The 23,330-nt window shown below is 45.7% G+C and overlaps 1 protein-coding gene across 3 annotated transcripts in view; it reads right to left on the bottom strand.

Moving 5' to 3' along the window:
- C11H1orf115 (chromosome 11 C1orf115 homolog) overlaps window positions 1–23,330 on the bottom strand; it is a 31,267-nt gene that overhangs the window by 6,677 nt on the left and 1,260 nt on the right. The window contains exon 2 of one of the 3 annotated variants that reach the window (XM_020164999.2): window positions 14,283–16,696. The exons of the other annotated variants lie outside the window; for them this stretch is intronic. Within the exon in view, the coding sequence (XP_020020588.1) occupies window positions 16,577–16,696 (120 nt within the window). The 3' untranslated portion in view covers window positions 14,283–16,576. Of the gene's footprint in view, window positions 1–14,282; window positions 16,697–23,330 lie in introns of those variants that run through there. 3 annotated transcript variants of the gene reach the window in all.

Below are 23,330 nucleotides of genomic sequence, written 5' to 3' on the forward strand. Positions count from 1 at the left end.
AACATACAAGTCAATTTATGCAGTATACAATATCAATAGAACACAAAAAGACAAAAGTCATCAATAGTTAATGAGTGTTTTCTCTCACATGTGGAAGCTAGACCATATATATATATATATATATATATATATATATATATATATATATATATATGATAGTGGCAGAGAATAAAATTATATTAGTAAGTCTGTCTTCAGAGGGCTTTGGGAGGTGGGAGAGATAAAGAAAATGTTCGAGAATGAAAAATATTGAAACAACCCATCTATATATGAATATAATATAATGCACTGCACAGTAAGCTATTGAATAGTAGGGGAGCATGGTGATAGAGAATGAGTAAGTAATGTGGGGGATTAATTGGATAAAAGCACGATATATACAGACCTGAAGTACCAAGGCAAAACCCCTCTTGGACTATCAATATATGCTTAATTTAAAAAATCAAGGGCAGGAGGGAAAAATAAATCTTTTCTGAGGAGTAGGTAACAGTGGGAGGGGGTGGGCAGAAGGAAAGGGGGAATGGGGGTGAACATGGTGGATACATTTTGTATCCATACATGAACATAGACATGAAACCTGTTGAAATTGTCTAAGAAGGTGGAGAGGGGAGAAGAGGAAGAACATGGAAGATATATTTTAAACACATATGTAAATATCACAATGTGTCCTACTGTACAACTATTATATGTTAATGAAATTATAAAGAAATAGATCATGCCAGCAGAAGAAAATACGTTGAACAAAATCCAGCACCCTTTCATCAAACTAGGAATAGAAGAAAGCTTCCTCAATCCAAACACCATCATCTAAGAAAACACACTACACGCAAATTCTTTCCTCCTGAAATCAGGAATAAGTTGAGGAAGTCTGCTTTCATTGTTCTAATTCAATCCTATACTGAAGGCTCTTGACAGAGCAACTAAGAAAGAAAAAGAAATAAACAAGCTAGGCACCAGGTGGCTCAGCCTGTAATGCTAGCTACTCAGGTGGCAGAGATTAGGAGGATCGTGGTTTGAAGCCAGCCCTGGAAAATAGTTTTCAAGGCCCTATCTCAAAAATACCTAACACAAACACAGAACAAGTTGAGTGACTCAAGGGGTAGAGTACAAGCAAACATGAGGTCCTGAGTTCAAACACTGGATTGCTAAAAAAAAAAAAAAAAGAAAGAAAGAAATCAAGAAATGGTATCAAGAAATAAATTCATGTTGAATTGATTTTGACAAGTCCCAGAACAATTCAATTTGGGTGAAGATTCATCTTCTCCATTAATAGTGCTGAAATAATTAGATACGTGTGTATTCAAAGTACATTATTCAGAAACTTAACTCAGAATGAATCAGACACCTAAGTATGAATTAAAATTATAAAAGTCTTAGAAGAATAGAAAAGTATAAGTCTTTATGACCTTGGGTTGGGCTAAGTCTTCCTAGCTGGCTCCTAAAGCACAAGTGACAAAGAAAAAAAAATAGCATGAACTTCAACAAGATGAAAAACTTCTGTACTTAGGACACCATCAGGAAATTGAAAAGACAGTCCATGGAATGGAAGAAAATGTTTCCAAAGTATAAATCTGCTAAGAGTCTTACGCCCAGAATATATAAAGAGCTGTTACAACTTAATAATAAGACTAATCAATAGCTGGGTGCTGGTGACTCATGCTTGCTAGCTACTTGGGAGGCTGAGATCAGGAGGATCGTGGGTAGAGGTCAGCCCGGGCAAATAGTTTGAGAGACTCTATCTCCAAAATAACCAGAGCAAAATGGGCTAAGGTGTGGCTCAAGTAAGTGGTAAAGCGCAAAGCCCTAAGTTGAAACCCCGGTCCCACCAAAACAATGATAATAATAGTAGTAACTTAACTTAAAAACAAAGGATTTGAACAGCTATTACTCCAAAGGAGATATACAAATAGCCTATATGCACAAGAAAGCCACTCAACACCATTAGTCACTAGGGCGATGCAGATAAACACCACAATGACCTATCGAGAAGACAGAGAACAAGTAGAGTAAAATGTAGAGAAACTGACAGAAATGAGAAGGATATGTTCAGAAAGTTTGGGTTTATATAAGAAAGCCATGAAAATTTGAAAAATATGTCAATTTGATATTTTAAAATGCTATACTTTTGTGCTAATTTGCATTTCTATTATTAGTGAGGATGTATTTATAGTGTTCTTTCTTCTAATCTATGAGTTCTAAATTAATTGTTTAGTACATATCATAACTTATATCACACACATATACATACAACTTTTTAATAGTTAATTGATAATTCTATCTGAATTTTGAGTGAGGGAATGGTATGGTATGGGATCTATTTATATTATCATTTTAAAAAGATAAATGACAAATTGTCCCCACACATTTATCAAAGAACCCAGTCTTTCCCCCATGCATTATTTAAAGTGCCTCCTATCACATAAGTAGCTCCAAGCCAGCACTCCACCTGTCCTTGGCACAGTGCAGCTTGTGTAGTGTAGGAAACACCTAGCAAAGATCTGTCCAGAAGAGAGCATTGGAAGCCTCCAAAACTAGCAGTAATAGATTATGGCATATTCAACCCCACTGCTTCTCAGGATGCTATAGAAGACATTGAATGACAGTACCAGGAGGCACTGGCAAACGTCCCCTATAGTAACTTTGGGTAGTGGAATCACTACTATTTTCTACTTTCCTCTTTTTTTTTTTTCCACTTAGATCTTCTGTGGCCAAATATATCCAAAAGATAAACAATGAATGTTCATAAAACAAAAAACACTTTCAAGACATTAATTGTATTTTTTAAAAAAATTTTTATGTGGATATAGTCATAGTACAGGGCAGATTCATTGTGACAATTCCAAGTAGTTCTGAGAGCCACCATTGAGGATGTGACTGTTAGAGGCCTCAGCCAATCCTGACTCACCTAACTATTTTCCTGGGTGGCAATTCTTTTCCCCCTCTTTTGCCTGACACAGCATGGGGACATCACCCCTTAGTGGAATGACAAGGAGGAAGGCTTGGTACAAGGTGCTACACGTATTTTCTGAGGGACAGAGGAACTCCACAGACCAACAGAGCAATATTTCTTTGGAAGCTATTATCTTTTTGGAAGTCTTTCTTTTCCTGAGTTTGGAGAATCTACCATGGGAGATCCACAGGCTCTCGGGTGAGAAGACAGGTGCGCCTAGCACAAAGCCCACCTGGACAGCCAGCATAAGGCACATGTGTGGGGACCGTTACAGAGAATCTTGCCTTTTAGGCGCCACCTAGAAGGAAAGCGTGACCAAGAAGATAGGTGTGTGGTCTGCACCACCTGAGCAGTCCCCTCCTGTTTGGCCTCATGGACTGGTGTGGCCTCTGTTCAGTTACTCATTTAACTAATGAGGATAGTACTATCGCTGTCCTTGGGCTCTTGTTACTGGAGTTTTAGGGAAAAGGCCCTAACTCTGAGACTCAGCCACCTGTCCCCGAAATGCCAACTGAGGAGATGAGAACTGGTGAAGAGCAGAGAAAGGAAATTTAGTCTGTGCAGCTTTGTGAGAAGAACCAATGGAGGGGTTCATAGCCCCAAGTCCATCTTCAGGGTACTGACCTGAGATTTAGGTTTAAACAGAGGAAGAACTGGGGATGGAGCAAGAGGGACGCATAGGAACTGGAGGTGTGGCTCAAGCAGTAGAGCACCTGCTTTGCAAGTGCAATGTCCTGAGTTCAAATCCCAGTCTCATAAAAAAAAAAAAAAACAGAGGTATGCATAGTTAGGCAGTCTTGGTGTGGTCCAGTTACTCATTATCTCAGGATTGATCAGGCTGGCCTTATCAGGATAAGAAAGTCACTGCTGCCTAGCAGGGAAGACTGGACTCTTGTCACAAGATGTTTGTCCATTAGTTCTGTCTTCTAGGAATCCAGGGTCCAAAGGACACAGATACAAAATGGAAGCAAAGATTTGAGTTTTATCCTGCTTTTAGTTACTTTGGGGATCCAAGTGAGAAGCCAGCAAGAACCTGCTACGGTCTTGTAAGGATTAAATGACATGATACCAAGCACCCAGCAGGGCTGAATTTTATTGAAATAAGCATGTTCCTTTCCTCCACATGGCCCTGCCTCAAAAGCTCACAAGACACAGCCCCTGTCCCCCTCAGAAGGGCCTAGAATGTGCTGGCAGAGCCCCAGCGCCAAGAGACACCAGCAGGGAGAATGTGTACAGTAAGTCTCTGCCTCCCTCAGGGAGGCCAAAGTCAGGGTCTGGGTCAATCACATGACTGCCCAAGCTCCAAGATAAAAATGACAACAGCGTAGGAAACACTGAGGCTGCAGGAGAAACCCCCAGCTTGACCTTTCACAATGTATTTCTGGCCCAGCATAGAGGCATTGTGCACACTAAACAAACAAACAGCAGTCTTGGCCTTAAGCTCAAAAGACTTTTTGGCCTTCTGTTTCTCCCCTCAGCTGGGGCCTTCCCTATTGCTCAGGCAGAGGCTGAGAGAATTCTTCAGCTCCTCTCTTTCCCTCATCCACATCAGCAAATCCCATCTCCATAGGGCTCCATTAGACCACCTCTTTCCCGTATTTCCAACAGGCTATCTCCCCGGGACAACCCAATAGCTCCTTCTACCTCTCCTCCATTCAGCAATGCCCACCCCAGGCCTGACTTGTCCCCACAGCTGCGAGTGGGTCTTTTGAAATCATGGAATGGATCCTATCACTGTCCCTCCCTGCTACCCCAGATAACATTCCCCTTCATTCCCTCACTGCTCGGCCCACAGGACCCCATCCTGCCCCAGGCTTCCCTATGGAACCTCAGTCCCCACCCGCTCCATCTCCTCCTACCAGAGGGCTCTGTGCCCCCGTCACCCTCGCTTCCCCTTCTCAAACAATGTGCCCTTTTGCCTTCCTGGGACATCCCTTCTCCTGACAGCTTTGTGTAGCTCTTTCCCTGCCTGGACACCTGCTCCATGGCTGTCCCATCCTTTGACAGGCCTCCCTGTTCACCCACCAGAGGCTAGAGTCACCTCATTTACTTCATCCATAGCAAGTGCCTGTTCATTTGTCTTTTCTCCTTGGTGTGCCTCCTAGGAGCAAAGGATCAAGTGCTATGACCTTGGCTGCTTGTATAATGTTCCAGCCCAGGGATGGGTGCAGAGTAGGTACTCAGGTAACACTTGTTGAATGACTGAATAAGTGAAAAAAAGAAGAAAAGAATTGATAGGTAAATTACACTATAGAGTCAAGCACATTTCTTTGACTCCTGAAGATACAATGTCATAAGGGGCTCAGGAGTGGCTCCAACCAGACCCCCATATATCAGACCTCAGGCTTACAGCCCCAGAAATTCTCATGCCAACCGTGAATGCTAACCTCTGGTAGAGAACTCAGTGTCTGGTATGTTATACCTCCTCCTAGGTTGTCTGCATTTTGTCTATCCTTATTCTTTGTGAGAGATAAGAAAAAATCAAGTATTTTTCTTCCTTTCACACATTCAACACTCAGAACACTTCTGACAACAGATCTGTGGGGAGTTTCTCAGGTAGGGTATTCTGTGATTCAACTGAATTCTGCTATCATCCAAGAGTTAGTCAGGCCCTTCAGGCAAAAACCTCAGTCCCACAAGATTGCCCTCAACTTCTAACACCAATTGCACACAGTAGGTTGTCACCTATACTTCTGATTGACTGGCTATCAACCGGGGCTCCCATGTATCTCCTCAGGATTGAGTACTGTGCTAGGATGGCTCACAAAACTCAGGAAACTCTTTGTTTACAGATTGTTTTTTTTTTAATCTTAGTTAAGGACACAAATCAACAGCCAAATGAAAAGATCTAGAAAGGTCCTGAGTGTAGGGACTTCTGTCCACATGGAATTGGGGTGTACCACCCTTCTAGCATGTGGATATGTTCATCAACCAAGAGACTCCTCAAACCCCATTGTTCTGGGATTTTTTTCTAGAAGCTTCATAATGGGGAGACAATCGATTGTTAACTCTCCAGGCCCTCTCTCCTCCCCAGAGAACAGGAGGTGGCATGACATTGAAAGTTCCAAGTTTCTGATTATGGCTTGGTCCTTCTGGTGACCAGCTTCTATCCAGGAGCCCATCCAGAGTCACCTCAGTAGAACAAAATGTGCTCTTATCACCCAGGAAATTCCAAGGGATGTAGTAGCTCTGTGTCATGCACTCCCATGACTCTGGAAATTACAAAGGTCTCAGGAGCTCTGTGCCAGGACCTGGGATCAATGATCAAATATAAGAACAATAGATAACATCTATGGTTCAGGAAATTACAAGGGTTTTAGGAACTCTGTGTCAGGAACTAAAGACAGAGACCAAATATATATTTGTTATCATATCAACTTTATAGCTTGAATGTGACCCCTCTAAAATTCAGGCGTTACCAATTTGGGAGTATTAAGAGATGAGGCCTTTAAGAGGTGATTAGGACCTGAGGCCTGGGATGGGGTCTGAAAAGAGTTTGCACCTCTTGCCCTTCCACCTCTTTTCTGACTTGGGGACAGTCTCCCTCACCTCCAGAACATGCAGCAACAAGGTGCCATCTTGGAAGCAGAGACTGGACCTTCACCAAACAACCAAACCTCCCAAGACTTTGTTATCTGTAGTTGGAGTGTTCCAGATGTTCCTCCATCTTTTGGGTACATCATCTAAGCTTAGGATGCTACTCCAGGTACAGCAAAAGAACCACAAAGAGTAGGAGGATAGCAAGGAATATCTTGTTAGCAAAGCAAGAAAGTACACCTGGAGGTGTGAGTAGAGCAGCTGGATAAGGACCAATTGCACAGAAGTTTTAGAGCTTGGAGTTTTATTATTCAATAGGGTGGAGTTACTAGGTAGTGCTACATTGAGGCCCTTGGTTGTAGCCCATCCCCAAATGGTTTGACAACTGTGTGCAATTGCTACCTGGGTGTAGGAAGTCTTACAACAGAGCATTTGAGAAGATGAACTTGCATATTTGAGCTTCTTTGCCCCTCCTGGCTTAGTGCCACCAGTCGAAGGTCATATAGCAGTCATTAGGCATTCAAGGTGCATACAAAACCCTGATAAGGGGAGTGGGCTCCGAAAGGAAGACAGAGGGCCATTATCTTAATTTTTGGTTCCAGTTGTTAGCCTTCCGGGGTTTTGGAGAATGAAGTCGTAAACTCCAGGCATCTCCTTGTTCTTGCTCATGCCTCCCCTAATACCTTGATGTTGGGATTCAAGCCTCCAGAAGACTGAGAAAATAATTTTCTATTGTTTAAAAGTTGCCTAGTCTGGATGATTCTGTTATGGCAGCACAAACAAGCTAAGAATTGCAGTATCACACCCACTCCTTAGCAAATGACTAGTGGGCTCCTACTTTGTGCCAGGCACTGTCCAAAGCACTGAGGATTCAGCAGGGAACAAGGTTGTCCCTGCTCTACAGAGCCTGTGTTCAAGTGGGGAGAGAGACACCTCCACCCACAGCGGGGTGCCGCGATGGAGTCTCAGTCTCAGATGGGGTGGGGTAGGGACAAGGCAAGTTACTCATCTTGTCTTCCTCAGTGACCTCATCTGTGAAATGGGCTCTGGTAAGTACACAGGCCCTGTCCTCTCTGTTCAAAAATCCTGCAAGGTGTCTCGTCCTACTCTGAGCAAGGGCTAAGTCTTCCCTATACCCCACAGGCCTACGAGACAGCCCCTTCCTGGCTCCTTGATGCTCAATCCCAGTTCCTTAAACTCTCTCCTCCCACTGTCCCCCAGCTCCTTCTGGGTGACCTGCTGCTGCAGGATCAAGCCAGACAACACACAGTACAAATTCCATCCTCTTTCCCATCGTACCTAAGGCAGTGTTACCAGGTCCCTGAGCTGTAGCAATGACACAGGGGCCTTTACTGACAGCCTACTTCTTTGTTCCTGAGCAGGGCTCACACACCCACCACAGATTATGTTTTATGTTGCACATAAACAATAAATGGACAAATTTGGCCCCCAGATGTACCACCAAGCTTCTTTTAGAGTTGTATGCCATGTCTTTCTTCATTCTTTCTCTTCTTCCCTCCCCCACCAAATGTCCAGCACCTACGACATGCAGACTCCAGGCGGGCACAGTATGGAGATGACACTGTGAACAGTGAATTCAAATACACAACAGAATGAAACAGGGCCTAAGAATCGGACTGTGCACAATGCCACCCTTCTAGAAGATGACTTCCTTCCAGCTGTGGGAATCCAGGAAGGTTTCCTGGATGTGGCTTTCAGTTTTGCCAGAGAAGCTGAGATTATAACAGCAGGGGGGGTGGAGGGAGGCAGATAGCAGGGCTGGGGCAAAGGCTGGGGTGCAGGGACAGCCTTCCCCCGCCAGTGCGGGCCAGGGGACCTTGATCAGGAGGAAGCATAGGGCACAGGGTGTGGTGGGGCTGGGGAAAACAGCAGCAGTGCCAGCAAAACCACGTGGACACCTGTGTGCCTGGGAAGTGATTGCCATTGTTTCTGCTTCCTCCCTGGGGCTGCTGATTGTCAGGGTGGCCTTGACAGCTCCTTCAGAAGTCAAGAGGGGGCCAGGATAGGAAATGGCCACCTTAAAGATACAAAAGATAGCAAGGATCAAAAGAAACAAGCCATGATTTTGTGGGAGGCAGGCTGGAAGAAAATGCCTTAGACTCATAATTTAGAGCAGGGAGGGGTAATATGTTATCCACTTCAACTGTACAAGAAGATGCCCAGGCTCAGAAGGACAAAGTGACTAGCTGGAGCCAGTCGTTCCACACAGCCAGTTGCTCTCCTCACTTCCATTATAGAGCTCAGATTGCTTCCTGGGACTGAGTGCAGGAGGTAAATACCTCGTCCTGCAAGCATGACTCCAAGTTCCCCACCACAGAGGGAGGACAACCTGCCCGTGTGCCTTCGGGGTGCTCACAGCCAGTGCCTCAATGTGGCCTCTGGGGCAGGGGCTCCTGCCCACCACCCCCTAGGCTTGGAGATCAAGGTCTAGGAGCAACATTCTTCTGCCCACCAAAATCCATGGCTCTACGGCCTTAGATGTCAGCCCAGAGGACAGGAGAGCAAACAGATAAGGTCTTGCTCACAGCAGAAAGCTTATCATCCCTAGGGGGCTTTATTTGCTAAAGTTAGTTCATGACTCTGGCACAGACTTGTCCTCTCTCCACCAGCCTGTAGTCACCAGTTCCAGTCACACTGTCACTCAGGATTCTCATGCCTTTGGGCTTTTGACATGTGAATTTCTTTGCCTAAAATCTTCCTCTCCTCCCTGCTTACTTCTGCCTCGGCAACCCTGCTTATTCCACAGGCCCCAGCTTGGCCATCCCTTCCTGTTGGATGAGGTGCCTCTCTAAGAGCCCCCTGGATGCTCATGTGAGCACATTCTTTACCCTGGATTAAAATTGCCTGCAACCATACACAACACCACACTGAGTTCTTTCCATAGGTTTCACTTTTGGGAGAATTAACTCAATATCCAGCTGACAATTCCACAAAGTATTATTACCCCCATTTTTGAGGTAGGCAAACTGGGATTCAAAGAGGTTGGTTGAGACCCTTGCCTGAGCTCATACAATGAGTTGTAAGTCACCTCTCACACAGCCAGTGGGGAGCATTGGACAATGTGTCACCCAGCAACCCCTTTGAAGGACTCTGCCCCACCTGCGTGAGTGTGGTCAGAAGACAGCCTTTCAGCTCAGAGCATTCAGGACATATTGCCAGAGCGGCTCATGCAGTTCAGTGTGGGCACAGAGGCCTGGCTCTCCCACCCTCAGGTCAGGCCTGTCCTGCTTCAGAGCCTCCCAGAGGTAGGCAGAGGCCCTGGTGGGCCAGCATTGCAGCTCAGCTTCTCCCCTTGCTCAGTTCTGCTGCTTCCCTCTTCTTGGGTATTGATTCCAAGGCACCTCTAATCATTGCCCTGTATACCAACCCCAACCTATGGCAGTGAGTCTGATGTCATTACACACAGTGGCAACTGCCCTGTTCTATTGCTGCCAGTGGTGCAGGCCCAGACTCACATGAGACTGCATGTAAGACTGACTTGCTGAATAAGTGAATTAATGCACAAAGAGATGCTGGGTGATTAAGGAAGTGCACATTTGCCTTCCAGATTCTCACAATAACTATAACTAAGTCAGTAGTTTATCCTGCAGCTTACCATAAGTCATAGTGATGACCCTGGGGACACTCCTGAGGCCCCCAGGGCCTTCTCATCAATGCCCAGGCTGCCTGCTTGTCCCTGCCTCTGGGAACTCTGCTCTGGGGATTGCACACTTCTGCCTGCCTATGTTACAGATAAGGCCAGTTTGGTTGTCCAGAAACAAGGCCAAGGGCAAATGGGAGCAAGTTCAAGGCAAAGTTCTTTCTAATCTGGGTGGTTGGCAGAAACTGAAAGCTGTAAACAAACGTTTTCGGGCCCTTTGGATAGGTTGCTCATCTCCAGTCTGGATCCTGTCTGCTGCACCTCCCCTGCCTCTAACCTCAGCCCAGCTCCTCTGCAGCTCCAACCAAGGAAGAGCAAGATGGGTCTCTGTTTCAGATTATGAAGCTGAAAAGAGAAAACCACTGTGGATGGGAAGGGGTGGTGTCTTTCCTCTTCTTTTCCCTCCTACCTTTCTAGGTTTCCTCTTTCTCTCCCGCAGCCTGTCTTCTTTCCTTCCCACAATCACGGACAAATGTCTGAAGAACACTGTAGCTTATTACATGATTTTTTGGTTTTTTTTTTTTTTTTTTTTTGCAGTGTTGGGGACCCAACCCAAGGCCTTGACCCAATCCAAGGCTCCAATTGTATGTTCTTAATACAGTTCAAGTTTATCCTTCCAAATAAGCCTTGGAAATAGATACTATTTGCTGTTCTTTACAAATGAAACAAAACCAAACCCTGAAATTTGAAGAAGTTGAGGAACTTGTCCAATGTCATATGGCCAGAGGACTGGAAGCCAGGTTGTCTGATGCCAACACTGTTCCTATTATGCAGAGTTGCTTCCTGTAGTCCCTAGGGCTTTGGTATGTGGCCCCTGGGCCCCAGGGGTGAACAATAGGTGGCTGGCTTCAAGAAGCAAAATTACCAGTCAATGGGAATATATAGTAACTGTAGTTGCAGAAATAGGCCAATGAAGTATAGCAAAATAGCCAAGTAAACTCAATACCACTCTTCCCTGGCCTGGCTTCATGTCCTCCATTTTGACTGTAGCAAGTTAGTAGATAAGCAATCTCAGCATTTCAGAAATTCAGAATATGATGGGCTGGACAGCACAACTGGTTTTGTTCTCCTAACTACTTGGTTCTCAGTAATGCAACCAGGAATGCAGGATGGGTGTGATTACATTTAAAGTGTCTCTTCCTCCTGGTCACTGGAGGCCTCAGGAGCCTGAGAAGAAATGGAAATGAAGGACAGCTGAACTGGCAGGAAGAGCACAACCTTGGGTCCTGAAGTGTCCTCCAGAGAGGGTCATGTGTCGAAGGCTAGGTTCCCAATGCAGCAATGTTCAGAGGTGGGGCCCTTGGGAAGTGATTGGATCATGGGGGCTCTGATTTTGTCAATGCATTCATTTATTTATTTTCCTTCTTTTATTGTTTTTATTCATTTCTTCACATGTGCATACGTTGTTTGGGCCATTTTCCCCCCCTGCCCCCCCCTCCCTGCATTCATATATTTATGAAATCATAATTTGATGGTGTTAAATGCCACACACCGCACACAGAGGAGGCTCACGAGAGGTATCTCATGTCCAAAAGTCTAATAAGCAGGCTGGCTGGCCGAGAAGAAAAAAATGGCACAGCGCTCTTCTCTTGGCAGTCTGGCCTTAAGTAGCATTTGGGAGAAAGCAAGGGCTAGGGACCGGCAAAGGGAGGTGGCGGGAGATAAGGGACAGTGGGCTTTGTTCTGCAAGGGATGAGACCAGCTGCGGCTCAGGCTGCAGAATGGTGGCATGGGGCAGTTCTTATCAGATGGTATTATTGGGAAGGTGGAAACCAGGAGGTGGGGTCTAGTTAGAGGAACCACTGGGAGTATGCCCAGGATAGAAAGATATGACTTGTTCTTAGTCTACCCCTGCCCCTTCCTGGCTGCCGTGGTAGATGAAAGCTACCATGCCCTTCCACCATGGTATTTCTGCCTTGCCATCTGTCTAAACAGAATGGAGCCAGCTGACCATGACTGAGAACTCTGAAACCATGAGCCAAATCTTTTACCCCCTAAGTATTTTCTCTGGTATTTTGTCACATCAACAAAAAACTAACACGCCTGGCCATGACACCAGAGCTGACATCCCGAACGTCCCTAAACTTTGCTTTTCTCATCTATAAAACTGAGATAATCACTGATGCTATTGAAAATGAAGTGAAATCAAGAATTAAACAAAATGATGTCATTAACTGCCCAGCACAGTGCCTCATGTACCTAGTCGACGCTGAATGTGTTCTCTTCTTTGATTTCACATGCCCTGAAACTGTGACCAGGAAGGTGGGTGGGACATGGGGCGTGTGGGATTCTGAATGACTGATTAAAACAAAAACACTGGAAAACAAACTCAAGTCTGATTTTATATGAAAGAATGTGAGGTAAGAGGAAAATGCATAATTATATGCCCTCTTTAAATAAAGAAGATACATTTGTAACCAAGTTTCTCTGATAGTAAGTCCCTGAGAGGGGGAGGGGAATCATCTCATCACTTTTTGCTTTGGCAACAAGTTCAGACATCTCTCATAGCAAGTCAAATACAAAAACAAGTTATTTACCTTGACTGTGTGTGAGGAAAGCCAAGTTATTTTGCTCAGGCTTTGAAGATCCAGGGAAGCCCTTCAAGCTCTATTTCTGTCCAATCCTCTGGGTCTCATTCTTTCCTCCCCTCCCCTCCTCTTCCTTCTTCTTTTTTTTCAGTGCCTGCTACACCCCCATCCCTGGCTCTGGTTTGAACCAGATGCACTGTTTACAGACTTGTCACCAGGTTACGGTAAAAAGAGGAATCACCTGACAAGCACCTTTGAAAAAAAGCAAAACCAGTCCTTGAGGCACCAAATTCTGATCCTCATTTTTATCACTAGATGGAGTCAAACTTAGAAGGCATGAAGAACCCCTGGGGCCCAGATTTGGCACTGGCGTCCAGCCATCAATCCTTTGTTGTCCCTCCTCTGACCCTCCCAACCCCAACCCTAAGCCCTTTCGTGGCTGGGGCTCCCTGCCTAGCTCTGGCTCTGAGCGCTAAGGAAGATCTGAAGAGATCTCACTTTCCCCTTGGCTTTGATGTTCAGTGGAGTGATTTGGCTCAGAAACAACCCTGTCTCTAAATAACAACAAAAAAGTATTACTTCTTTCCTCACATTTCCCTATGAATGGTTAAGGGAGTTGGCAGTTTTTTTTTCTATTGGGGAACCATTTGGCTTTTTAGCAAAACCATGGAGCCTCTCAAATACAGCCCTTTTAGGGATGTTGAGGGCAGCCCTCACCTTCAACTGTGTATACCTTGTATTACAGAATAAGCCTGGCTGGAGGTTTGGCTCACACAGTGCCTGCCTAGCAAGTGTGAAGCTCTGAGTTTGAACCCCAGTATGAAAAAACAAAACTTACAGGGAGCTTTATAAAGTGTACCAAACTTTTTGAGCTAATTTCATTTCACCACTTCAGAGTCAGGAGGCAGAAAAAGACATGTGTACAAACCTGTAACAGCAGTTGCTTAAATGTAACACAGAAATCATGATTTACTAACAACTGAGCTCAAGTCCTGCTTCTGAGATCAGCTGAAGTGTCTCTGGCCAGACACAGCTGCTGGCAGTTCCTCACCTCTGCTTTATTCTAAGCCTAAGAACACTTGGAGATCAGGCACATAATCTAAAGGCCACTCAGGATCGCCCCTTTTCTTTCTACCTTCCCTGCCACCAAAACCTTTTTTTGTGGCTCCTGTGACAATCCAGTGAGCAGGTAGGTTGCACACGCCTAGCCTCCTGCCTTGGAGTCCCACTAGCAGATATAATTGGGCCTCACATTTTTCAGGTAAGGCAGAGACCAGCTGTGACAGTCCTCTCAGCTGCTTGCAGGAAATGCAGCCTCCTGGCCCCAGGCTGGACTCTCTAAACCCAAGTCAGGGGATATGAAAATGTTTCATCTTAACAGATGCTGAGGTTCCTGCTCCCCAGAGCCTGTTCTGGGGGCTTCAAGAGAAAGTCCTTTAATACCCAGGTGACTGTGGGGCCTCCCTCCTCTCCTCTTCCTGGGAAGCTGTGGATTCTTACTGGCCCCAGGCCATCACCTGCTATAAAACCAGGGCTCTCTGCTGGAGTCCCAGGAATCTCCCTCAGGTGAGGAAGAGAGGCAGAAACCACCTCCATGGAGAAGCACTACACAATCTGGGGCTTTTATTTATATCACGGAGCAAGCAAAGGATACAAAAGGAGTCTTGTGGCCAAGCCACTAAAGGGGGAGCTGAAAGACACATTCTCAGAGGGTGTGAGTTCTGATACTAAAGAATTAGAGAGAAGGTAGGGAGGTTTCTGCAACACGATGCAAGGTCTTAAGTTCAAAAAGCCATGAGGGCTGAGAGAAGGCTTGAAGTCCCTCCGTGGTGAACGGCAACCATTCCAGGACAGCCCCTGCAAAGTTTTGACTTTTGACATTTTGGAGTTAATTCTTAACCAGACTTTGAGAGGCTAAGGGCCAAATGTGCTTGACTTTACTGTTTTCCAGTTTGGGGGTAGGGAGGAAGTTCTTCCTTGGGTAGATTCCCAGACAAGTTGAGGCCTGGGAAGAAGCCTCAGCCCTTCCCTGGGCCGCACTTCCACTTCCCCAGAAGACAAGGTGGGTGCCCTGGGGCTTGGAAGTGACCAGCAGCCCTCCCAGGCCCTGACTGTCTTTCCCACTCTGTTTGGCTTTTTCTCCCATTTATGTCTAATCCCCTTTCCCCATGCTGCAGGGCAAGTCATAATTACCTCACATGTGTGAAATATGCTTTTATCAACTTTCACCATTTGGACTAAAACAAGATCATTAGTTTGCTCTCTTCTTCTCCTCACAAATATTAATGACATAGGGATTGGGCCCCTGAGCATCTTCAATGTGAGCCTCCAGAAAGGGAAACTGAGTCTAGCTTAACAGCTATTACTGTCTCCTCCACCCATTCCTTTTTCTGTCTTCCCACCTTCTCGACCTCCCAATGCCTCCTGGTTAGGCTGAGGGCTGAGGCAGGAGAGTCACGGCCTCCCTGGCTCGCCCTGGGAATGCTACAGGAGCAACAGCTGCCACTGGTCCTGAAGTGATCAATCAGAAACCCTGCTTTGGACTATGGATATTCTGGAAACAGTCAAAGCAACAGCCTACCATGGAGGATGGCAGAGGGACCGCCTCCTTCTTTGACCTCCCTCTGAACTATTTTCAACAGTCATGACCCAATGTGAACACAGTTTTCAAAGCATCACAGCCTTAAGGCTTCTTCTCCCAGCATCCAGTGGCAGTCCACGAGTCATCTTTGGTGGGTACCAGGCCCAGGACCCACACCTACCCTAACCTTTGAATCCATGTGGTCAAATGAGACAATACAGAGGATGCCAAAACACAGCCAGCATAAGCTCATGGTGCTCAGAGGGGACTCAAGCACCACCATGGCACCCCCGGCCACCCAGCCAAAGCCCTGGCTCTCCTCAGTTTCCCCATGCAGACCTGGCTTCCAGACTTTCATTGTTTCTTCCATTGTCCTTCTTGCTTTGCTTCCACTTCCTTCACACCTGACTCCTACTTGCTGGTTCCTTCTCTAAATCTACACATTCATTCTTAGGTTTTGTGTCCTACACCCTAGTCTCCTGTGTCCCCGAGAAGAGCATCCTTAGTTGGCACAGAGGAGTTGACCACCTGTCAGCAGTGAACTGATTAATATTGCTAGGAAGCCCACACTCACAGTCAGTCACACATTTTCAGGGGAGTCTGGCCAGCCCCCGACACATGGCTGCCAGAAAGGGCTGGACCAGGTGCATCCCCTCAAACCCCTGTCTCAGCTGCCAGCCTGCATCTGAACTTGTCCTTCCTCCTTGCCAGCTGCAAATTTATGCAGCGATGGGGGAAATGGTGTGCTTTTTTTCTCTTCTCTCAACAATCCTCACACAACTGTGAACACAGATTTCAAAGCATCACAGCCTTTGAAGAGAGGTTTTTCTTCCTTCCTTCTCAAGCCTGTAATTAAATTCCTGGTGACAGAGATGGGGGACAATGACTTCAGAAAGAAACAGGTCCTTTGCTGGTCTCTGAAGCGAGGCAGCACAGGGTGTGAGCATCCATCAACCCACAAGCTCTTCAGGAGAATCTAGCAAACCACCAGACTCCAGGTTCACATCCTTTCTTCCTCCTCCAAATCACCACACTGCTACCCACACTGCTCAGACCTGCCAGGTGTCTGCCTCCATCCTTCATAGGAAGGCTCTAACCCTAACCCCAAACCTAACCTCAGCCTAATTCCCTACAGGATTGACTGCTGGATCTGCCATGTCCAAGAGATGTGAGAAGCTCAGAGATGGATGGGGATGGCTCATCCCTAACACTCATCCAGTCAACAAAGAAATGCATTTTTCCTCTTCCAAGTATTCTTCGAGTCCAATTCTGAACTGCTCCTGGATTTGCACTGTCCCCAGGTGCTCTTGTGGTGCCAGTTAGCGCACAAAGGACACCACGCTGGTGGCAACTCCAAATGGGGCAGAGTAGGCAGCAGCAAATCCTTGCAGGCCAATGACGATGTAGCGACAGCCTTTGGTGATGACCTTCCCAACATTCTGTTTCCAGAAAGAGAAAGGCAAAAGATGAGGTAACCTGTTACTATCTCTTTGATTCATGGCAACACACCTGCAGAATCATTCTTCCTCGTTCACCCAGAGCAAATTAGCAAGTTGCCATGTTTCCACAGCTGTGGTGCCCCATGCCCACCTCCACACTGAGCCACGTGGGGCTCAGAGCAGGCATCGTCTCTTGTGGAATGCTTGCAAGCAGAACAAATATCCAGATTCCAGATATTTCAGAGACAGACATTCTTAGAAATGCAGTGAGGTTGCCAGTTCTGCAACCAAACCAGTTTTGTTTTATAAACCCAAACCCACTTCTTGTCTCTGTTCTAGCTAGAAATTAGTGGGTCATCTATTGGCCAGGTCAAGTTTTCCTCATGCGTCTTGTCTGGAAGTCCATCCTGCCCTTCCTCTGCATCCATGGCCTACACCTGTCTGACCCACACATTTGTCCCTCTGGAGACCTTTGACATTCTCCAAGTGTTGTGTGCATGAGTCCTGTGTTTCCAGAACAATCACAAACTCATTGAAGGTAAGGGTCAGGCAAGGCTTTCTTTTCTTTTTCTTTCTTTTTTTTTTTTTTTTTTGCAATACTAGGGCTTGAACTCAGGGCCTTCACTTTGAGCCACTCCACCACTACTACTTTTTTTTTTGTGAAGGGTTTTTTGAGATAGGATCTTGTGAACTATTTTCCTGGGCTGACTTCAAACCACAGTTCTCCTGATTTCTGCCTCCTGAGTAGCTAGGATTACAGGTGTGAGTCACCGGTGCCCAGTTTGGGAAATGCTTTCTTAGTGTCTCCTTCCTTTTTCTGTGTAACGGCTGTTGCTAGACAGGACAGCCAAGGGACTCAAATGGAATTGCAACTAAAAACCTAAGACCACCTATGAGTAACACTTACTGCACTGTTGCCCCCAAATTCTGTCATCATTCTCAGTAACATCAACGTCCACGTAGCTTACCTGGACTTCATCTCACACACTCTGTCTCTCAACCCTATGACTTTTTTCCAATTCCAATAACCACAGTGACTGTTGTACTTAAAATTCCTGATCCCAATCACAAAGCTTACTCTGACATCCAACACCTGCTGGCCCACCCACCTTACCTAATAGGCTGGCTTTCCCTTCCTTCCAGAGGCAGCCTCATGCCTTTCCCTTCCAAGCCTCTCCACCTCCTGCCATCTCCACACATTAGATGATCCCACTTCCTCTGTCACTGTATGTATATCATCAGGCAACTTGTTCATCTCCCCACCACTGTCTACAAACCCATCTGTATATGCTCCTGGCTTCTCCCACCATCCTGAGTTAGAGTGGGAAGGGCCCTGTGTGTCAAGGCTGCTCTCCTGATCTTGTTCTAGCACCCTCTCCATTGCCTCTGGCTTTCTCTTCTCCAGCATTGTCCAATCTGCCTCTCTGTCAGATTACCCCATTAGCTCACTTCTTCCTTCTCCGCTCCACAGCCTGCCCCAGGTCTCTGCTCCCTTCGTGCTATGCCAATTGGAAATGCCATCCACATACTGCCTCCACTCTGCACGTCTTATTCCCTCTCATGCCGGCCTCTAGCTGCCCCCTCAGGGACCGCCTGGCCATTGCCATCAACAACCTCCAGGTTGCCTGATCCAATGGATGATTTTCAGTCTTCCCCCTTGCTGCCCTCTCAGCAGCTCTGAACACATTGTGAAATAATAAATTGGCCTCTTTGATTCCATATTCTTTTTGTTCCCCTACTTTATAGGGATCTCCTGAAAAATTCTTTTTTTTTTTTTTGGTGGTATTGGGGTTTGAACTCAGGATGTCACATTTGTTAGGCAGGACCTCTACCACTTGAACCATGTTCTCAGCCCTAACCTGTTTTTACTGGATTATCCCTTCCTCTAAAGTTGAAAATGTTGGTGAACCCAGTACTCAGTCCTGCTCCTCCTCTTCCTCTCTCTGTCTATAAACCCTTTTAAAGTATTCCAATAACTTAAGCATTCTTTCGGCATAACTCTTTGGCTAAGACTCAGATATTTAGCTCTCTACCTCAGATCTCCACTTTCTGAGACCCCAGATGCCGCTGGCATGCACACCATGTCCCTTGCTGTACCAATTACAACTAACTGTAGCTACTGATGTGTCCTTGGTGGCCTTTGGCTACTGCTGAGTTTCAATAAGAAAAAACATAGAAGAGGTACATTTATCCAAGATTATACAGCTAGCAAGAAGCAGAGCTGAAGCGCAATCCCAAAGAAATCTCACTTCAGAGCCTGTGCCCTTTACCTCCATATTCTACCTCTCTCCTTAATAAGGCAGGATTTATGTTCCCTGTGAGTTAAATGCTCACAGCCTGGGAGAGTTCCAGCTCCATTGCTAACTTAACTTTCCTTGGCCTCAGTTTCTTCATCTATACAATGGGAACATGTAGCAACCCCCTCACTGGGTTAAGAGGATTAAGTGAGTTTATTCATGGAAATCAGTTAGAATAGTGTCTGGCACAGGCTGCAGGGAGCATGAGGTCCACAATGTCAACTATTATTACTGTAAAATAATATTTGCTTCTTTTTATTATGTAGTAATTTAGGCTTGTGGTGGTGGCATATTAATCCACAGTATTTCACTGTTTTCAGGAAAGTTTCTTAAGAGAATAATATCCTATGACTTCTGGCCTACCTTTGCTTTCTACAGTTTGAATTTCAGAGTCTCCCATAATAACAGAATGAGGGTGAGAACCTGGTTGTGCTCAGCACTGTTTCCCCTGCCTGTAGAAGGAGCCCAGGTATGTCCTTAGGTCCCTTCCCAGTCACACGAGGAGCTCTGGGAGAACCGTGTACATCTCAGTCTTCTCTGCATACTGCCTGCACGGATGGTGCCTTACATATTTCTCAGTAAGGCAGTGGTGTGTGGGTATGTGTGTGTGTAAAGAGAGTGTGAGAGAGATTCTAAGAGATACATTTCTATAAATGTGTGATGATGAGTTATTGGGAGAATTTCACTTACATGTTTGAAACAGTAATAACAAAACCATGTTCTCTGGGAGCAAGTGTAACAAGAACAATTCTTAATAAACAGCATCACCAGAATCACAACTGCCCGCCTTGAATTTGACATTTTTGGAATTTGAACCTCCATTTTCTTCAGCCTGTTCCTTGAAAATAAACATAGCTGCTGTCACTTCATCTTCGCAGTTTTGGGGGAAATCTATGAAAATATCTCATTTACTGGAACACTATCAAAACCCAGCTTTGAGAAATGAAGTGCAGAGATGAGAGGTTCCAGTGTTATCCATGGGGCAGGTAGGGGATTCTTTGATCTGAGTAAAACGAGTCTCTCAGAGGGATCCTGGAGACAGGAACATGGGAGAGTGTGCCAGGCTGAATCATGGCCACCCAAGATGTGTTAATCCCTGCAAGCTGTGACTATATTACCTTACACTACGCAGCAAGAGAGATTTGGTAGATGTGACTAAGCTACGGACCTTGAGGCGAGGAGGTTATCCTGAATTCCCCAGGTCTGCTCTGGGGATGGAACCCAGGACATGCTAGGTAAGACCTCCACCACTGAGCCTCACCCCCTGTCCAGGTGGGTATCTTTCTAAAGAGGGATGCAGGATGAGTCAGGCAGAAGGCCACGTAAAGATGGAGGAACAGAGAGAAAGGTTTGAAGAGTCTCCTTTTCTGGCTTTGTAGTTGGAGGAAGGGGGCCTCTGGAAGCTGGAAAGAGCAAAGATGGCTTCTCCCCTGGAGCTTCCAGAAGCAAACAGTTCTGAGCATCTTAGTTCATTTAGTAAGACTAATTTGGGACTTCTGGTCTCTTAAACTGTAGGAGAATAATTCTGGCTGGTTTTAAGCCACACTGGCTGTGGTGATCTGTTCAGTAGCCACAGCCAGCTACACACGGGGAGTGAGGGTTTCCCAGGGCTGCTCCATCTTCACCGCTCCCAGGTGATGCTGGGGTTCTCTGCCCCTCCAGTTTCAAAACGAAAACCACCACTCTGCAGAGATCACTTTCTCTGAACACAAAAGTCAAGTCTCAGTTGTGAAGTGCTGTTTTGTTGGGTAGTCAGCTGCAGAACATGATTTCTTTCTGAGTAAAACTCACACAACAACCGATCAGGAGGAGTGAGTGGGGCCTTGTCTCCTGGCCCTCAGTTAGTAATAGCCAATGGCACAGGACACTTGCCAGGTGCTCTATGGGATCCAAGACTTCTACATGAATTAAATCATTTATTGTCACCATTGCCTCATTATTATCCCATGCTACCGATGAGGAAACTGAGGCGGGAGTAGGGGGGACATAGTAGCCTGAGGTCACACAGCCAGTAGGTGGCCAGGCAGGCCTCGTGTCTGGTAGTCTAGCTTCAGTGCTCGAGTCCTTAACCCCTACTTAAAACATAGGAACATTTTTATTTTGCTTTGTTTTGTTTTGCAGTATTGGGACTTGAACCTATGACCTCACACATGCTAGGTAAGTGCTATACCACTGAGCTACACCCCACCTCCAAACACAGAGACATTGCTAAAGGTTATTTTACACCTTCCATTTCCCTCTCCAACCCTCTCCTAGCTGCTGCCTGATTAGCAAAATTTACTCATACTTCTCCCGTGGCTCTCAGAGTGCCTGGAGAGGCAGGCTGTTGTTTTAAGTTAAATTCTGAAAAGCACTCGGGCCCCCTCTCACCCAGGGCTCTGCAGGGGAAGGGGCCAGACTCACTGCCCACTCTGCTGCTCTAGCTGTGTAGCCCTGAACAAACAGCTTCACTTTCTTTCACTTCCTTAAACGCCAGCTTCCTTCACAGCAAATTGAGGACAATGGTGGCTTCCTGAGGATGCTGAGAGGATTCAGAGCTATGGCACACAAAGTACGAAGAACGAAGCAGGGCACAGCAAATGTGTGTTCCTCCCTCTCCTGGTGCCCAGCAAAGAGCGTTTCATCAATAACGCTTGCACTATAGGACTGCTATAATCATCACTTAAAAGCCAACTGGGAACACTGAATGCCACAAGAGTCCCCGGCACATAGGCTTCCAGAAGGCTGGACTGCTCAGGGTTAGGAGTGACCTGTGAGTGGGACCGTGGGAGCAGTGGGTGAGTGTGGGCCCACCCGCTCATGTGGCACAATAGAACTCCTTTCCTACAATAGAAGCAGGAAGGAGCTTGGGGGGAAGATCTGAGAAGTTAACAGGAAAAGGAACTGAAAGAAAACACACTCGTTAATATTCCCTGGGCCCAAGATAAAATTTCACCTGATGACTAAAGCAGGTAAAAACGACCTCCCACAGTTCTCCTGGCTTTTTGCAAAAGAGGCTGCTGGTGTCTTTCTCCTTATGGAGGACTGGCGTGCTCTTAGCTGGCTCTAAAAAAGAAGTGAAGTCACTCTTTTGACCTCTAATATGGGAATGTCATCTTGTCTGGCCTGTCAGGTCTACTGGCCTAGAGCTTTCCCAAGTCTACTTCCCTGTTCTGTCAAAATCTGACACCTCTTTTCTGTCAAAATCTATTTTTTTTAGTTCGGGAAAAATTCACATGACCTAACACTAACCATTTTAAAGTTTTCATTTAACATATTTATAATGTGCGACCATCACTTCTGCTAGTTTCAAATCCTTGGCATCATCCTAGAAGGAAACCACACACTGCAGTAAGCAGTTGATCTCCAGCCCTCCCTTCCCCAGTCCTTGGCAATCACCAAACTGTGTTCTGGCTCTCCACATTCCCTATCTGGACTTTCATATAAATGGAATCTTGGAAACAATGTATAACTTTGTAGTCTGGCTTACTTCACTTAGCATTGTGTTTTCAAAAGTTTGTCTATATGTAGCATATATCCGTACTTCATTCCTTTTTATGACCTAATAATATTCCAGTGTATGTATATACCACATTCTGTTTACACATTCATCTACTGATGGACATTTGGGTTGTTTTCATCTTTTGGCTATTTGTAAATAATGCCTCCTTGAGCATAAATACTGTTTAAGTAGCTGTTTTCAGTTCTTTTGGTTACATGCCTAGAAATGGAACTGCTGGATCAGAGGTTGGCTAAATGCTAAACTTTTCAAGGAACCTCCAAACTTTTCCACAGCAGATGTGCCATTTTGCAATCCAGTGAGCTACATATATAAGGGCCATAAAAGGGCCCCAATCTTTCCACATTCTCCCTGACATTTTTGTGGATGTGGAGTGGTGCCTAGTGGGTGTTATCTGGTAGACTTTTTTTTTTTTTTCTTTTAAAGATAGGATCTTGCTTTGTAGCCCCAGCTGACCTCAAACTTTTGGTCTTCCTACCCCAGCCTCCCAAATAGCTGGGATTATAGGCATGCCTGTCTTTATCTGGTGAAATCTTTTTTTTCTTTTTCTTTTTTTTTTTTTTGTTTTGCTGTACTGGGGTTTGAACTTAGGGTCTACACCTTGAGCTATTCCACCAGTCCTTTTTTTGTGATTTTTTTTTTTTTTTCGGGATAGGGCCTAGCAAACTATTTCCCCAGGTGGCTTCAAATCATGATCCTCCTGATATCTGCCTCCTGAGTAACTGGGCATAAGCCATTAGCATTGGGCTGTCTGGTGAAATCTTAACTCATCCTGTGGGCCTAGTACTCTGAAGACCTCCCCGATTTTACAGTCTTATCCTGGGGGAGTAATCAGCTA

The sequence above is a fragment of the Castor canadensis genome, chromosome 11 (assembly GCF_047511655.1).
Source record: "Castor canadensis chromosome 11, mCasCan1.hap1v2, whole genome shotgun sequence".
NCBI classification, from domain to species: Eukaryota; Metazoa; Chordata; class Mammalia; order Rodentia; family Castoridae; genus Castor; species Castor canadensis.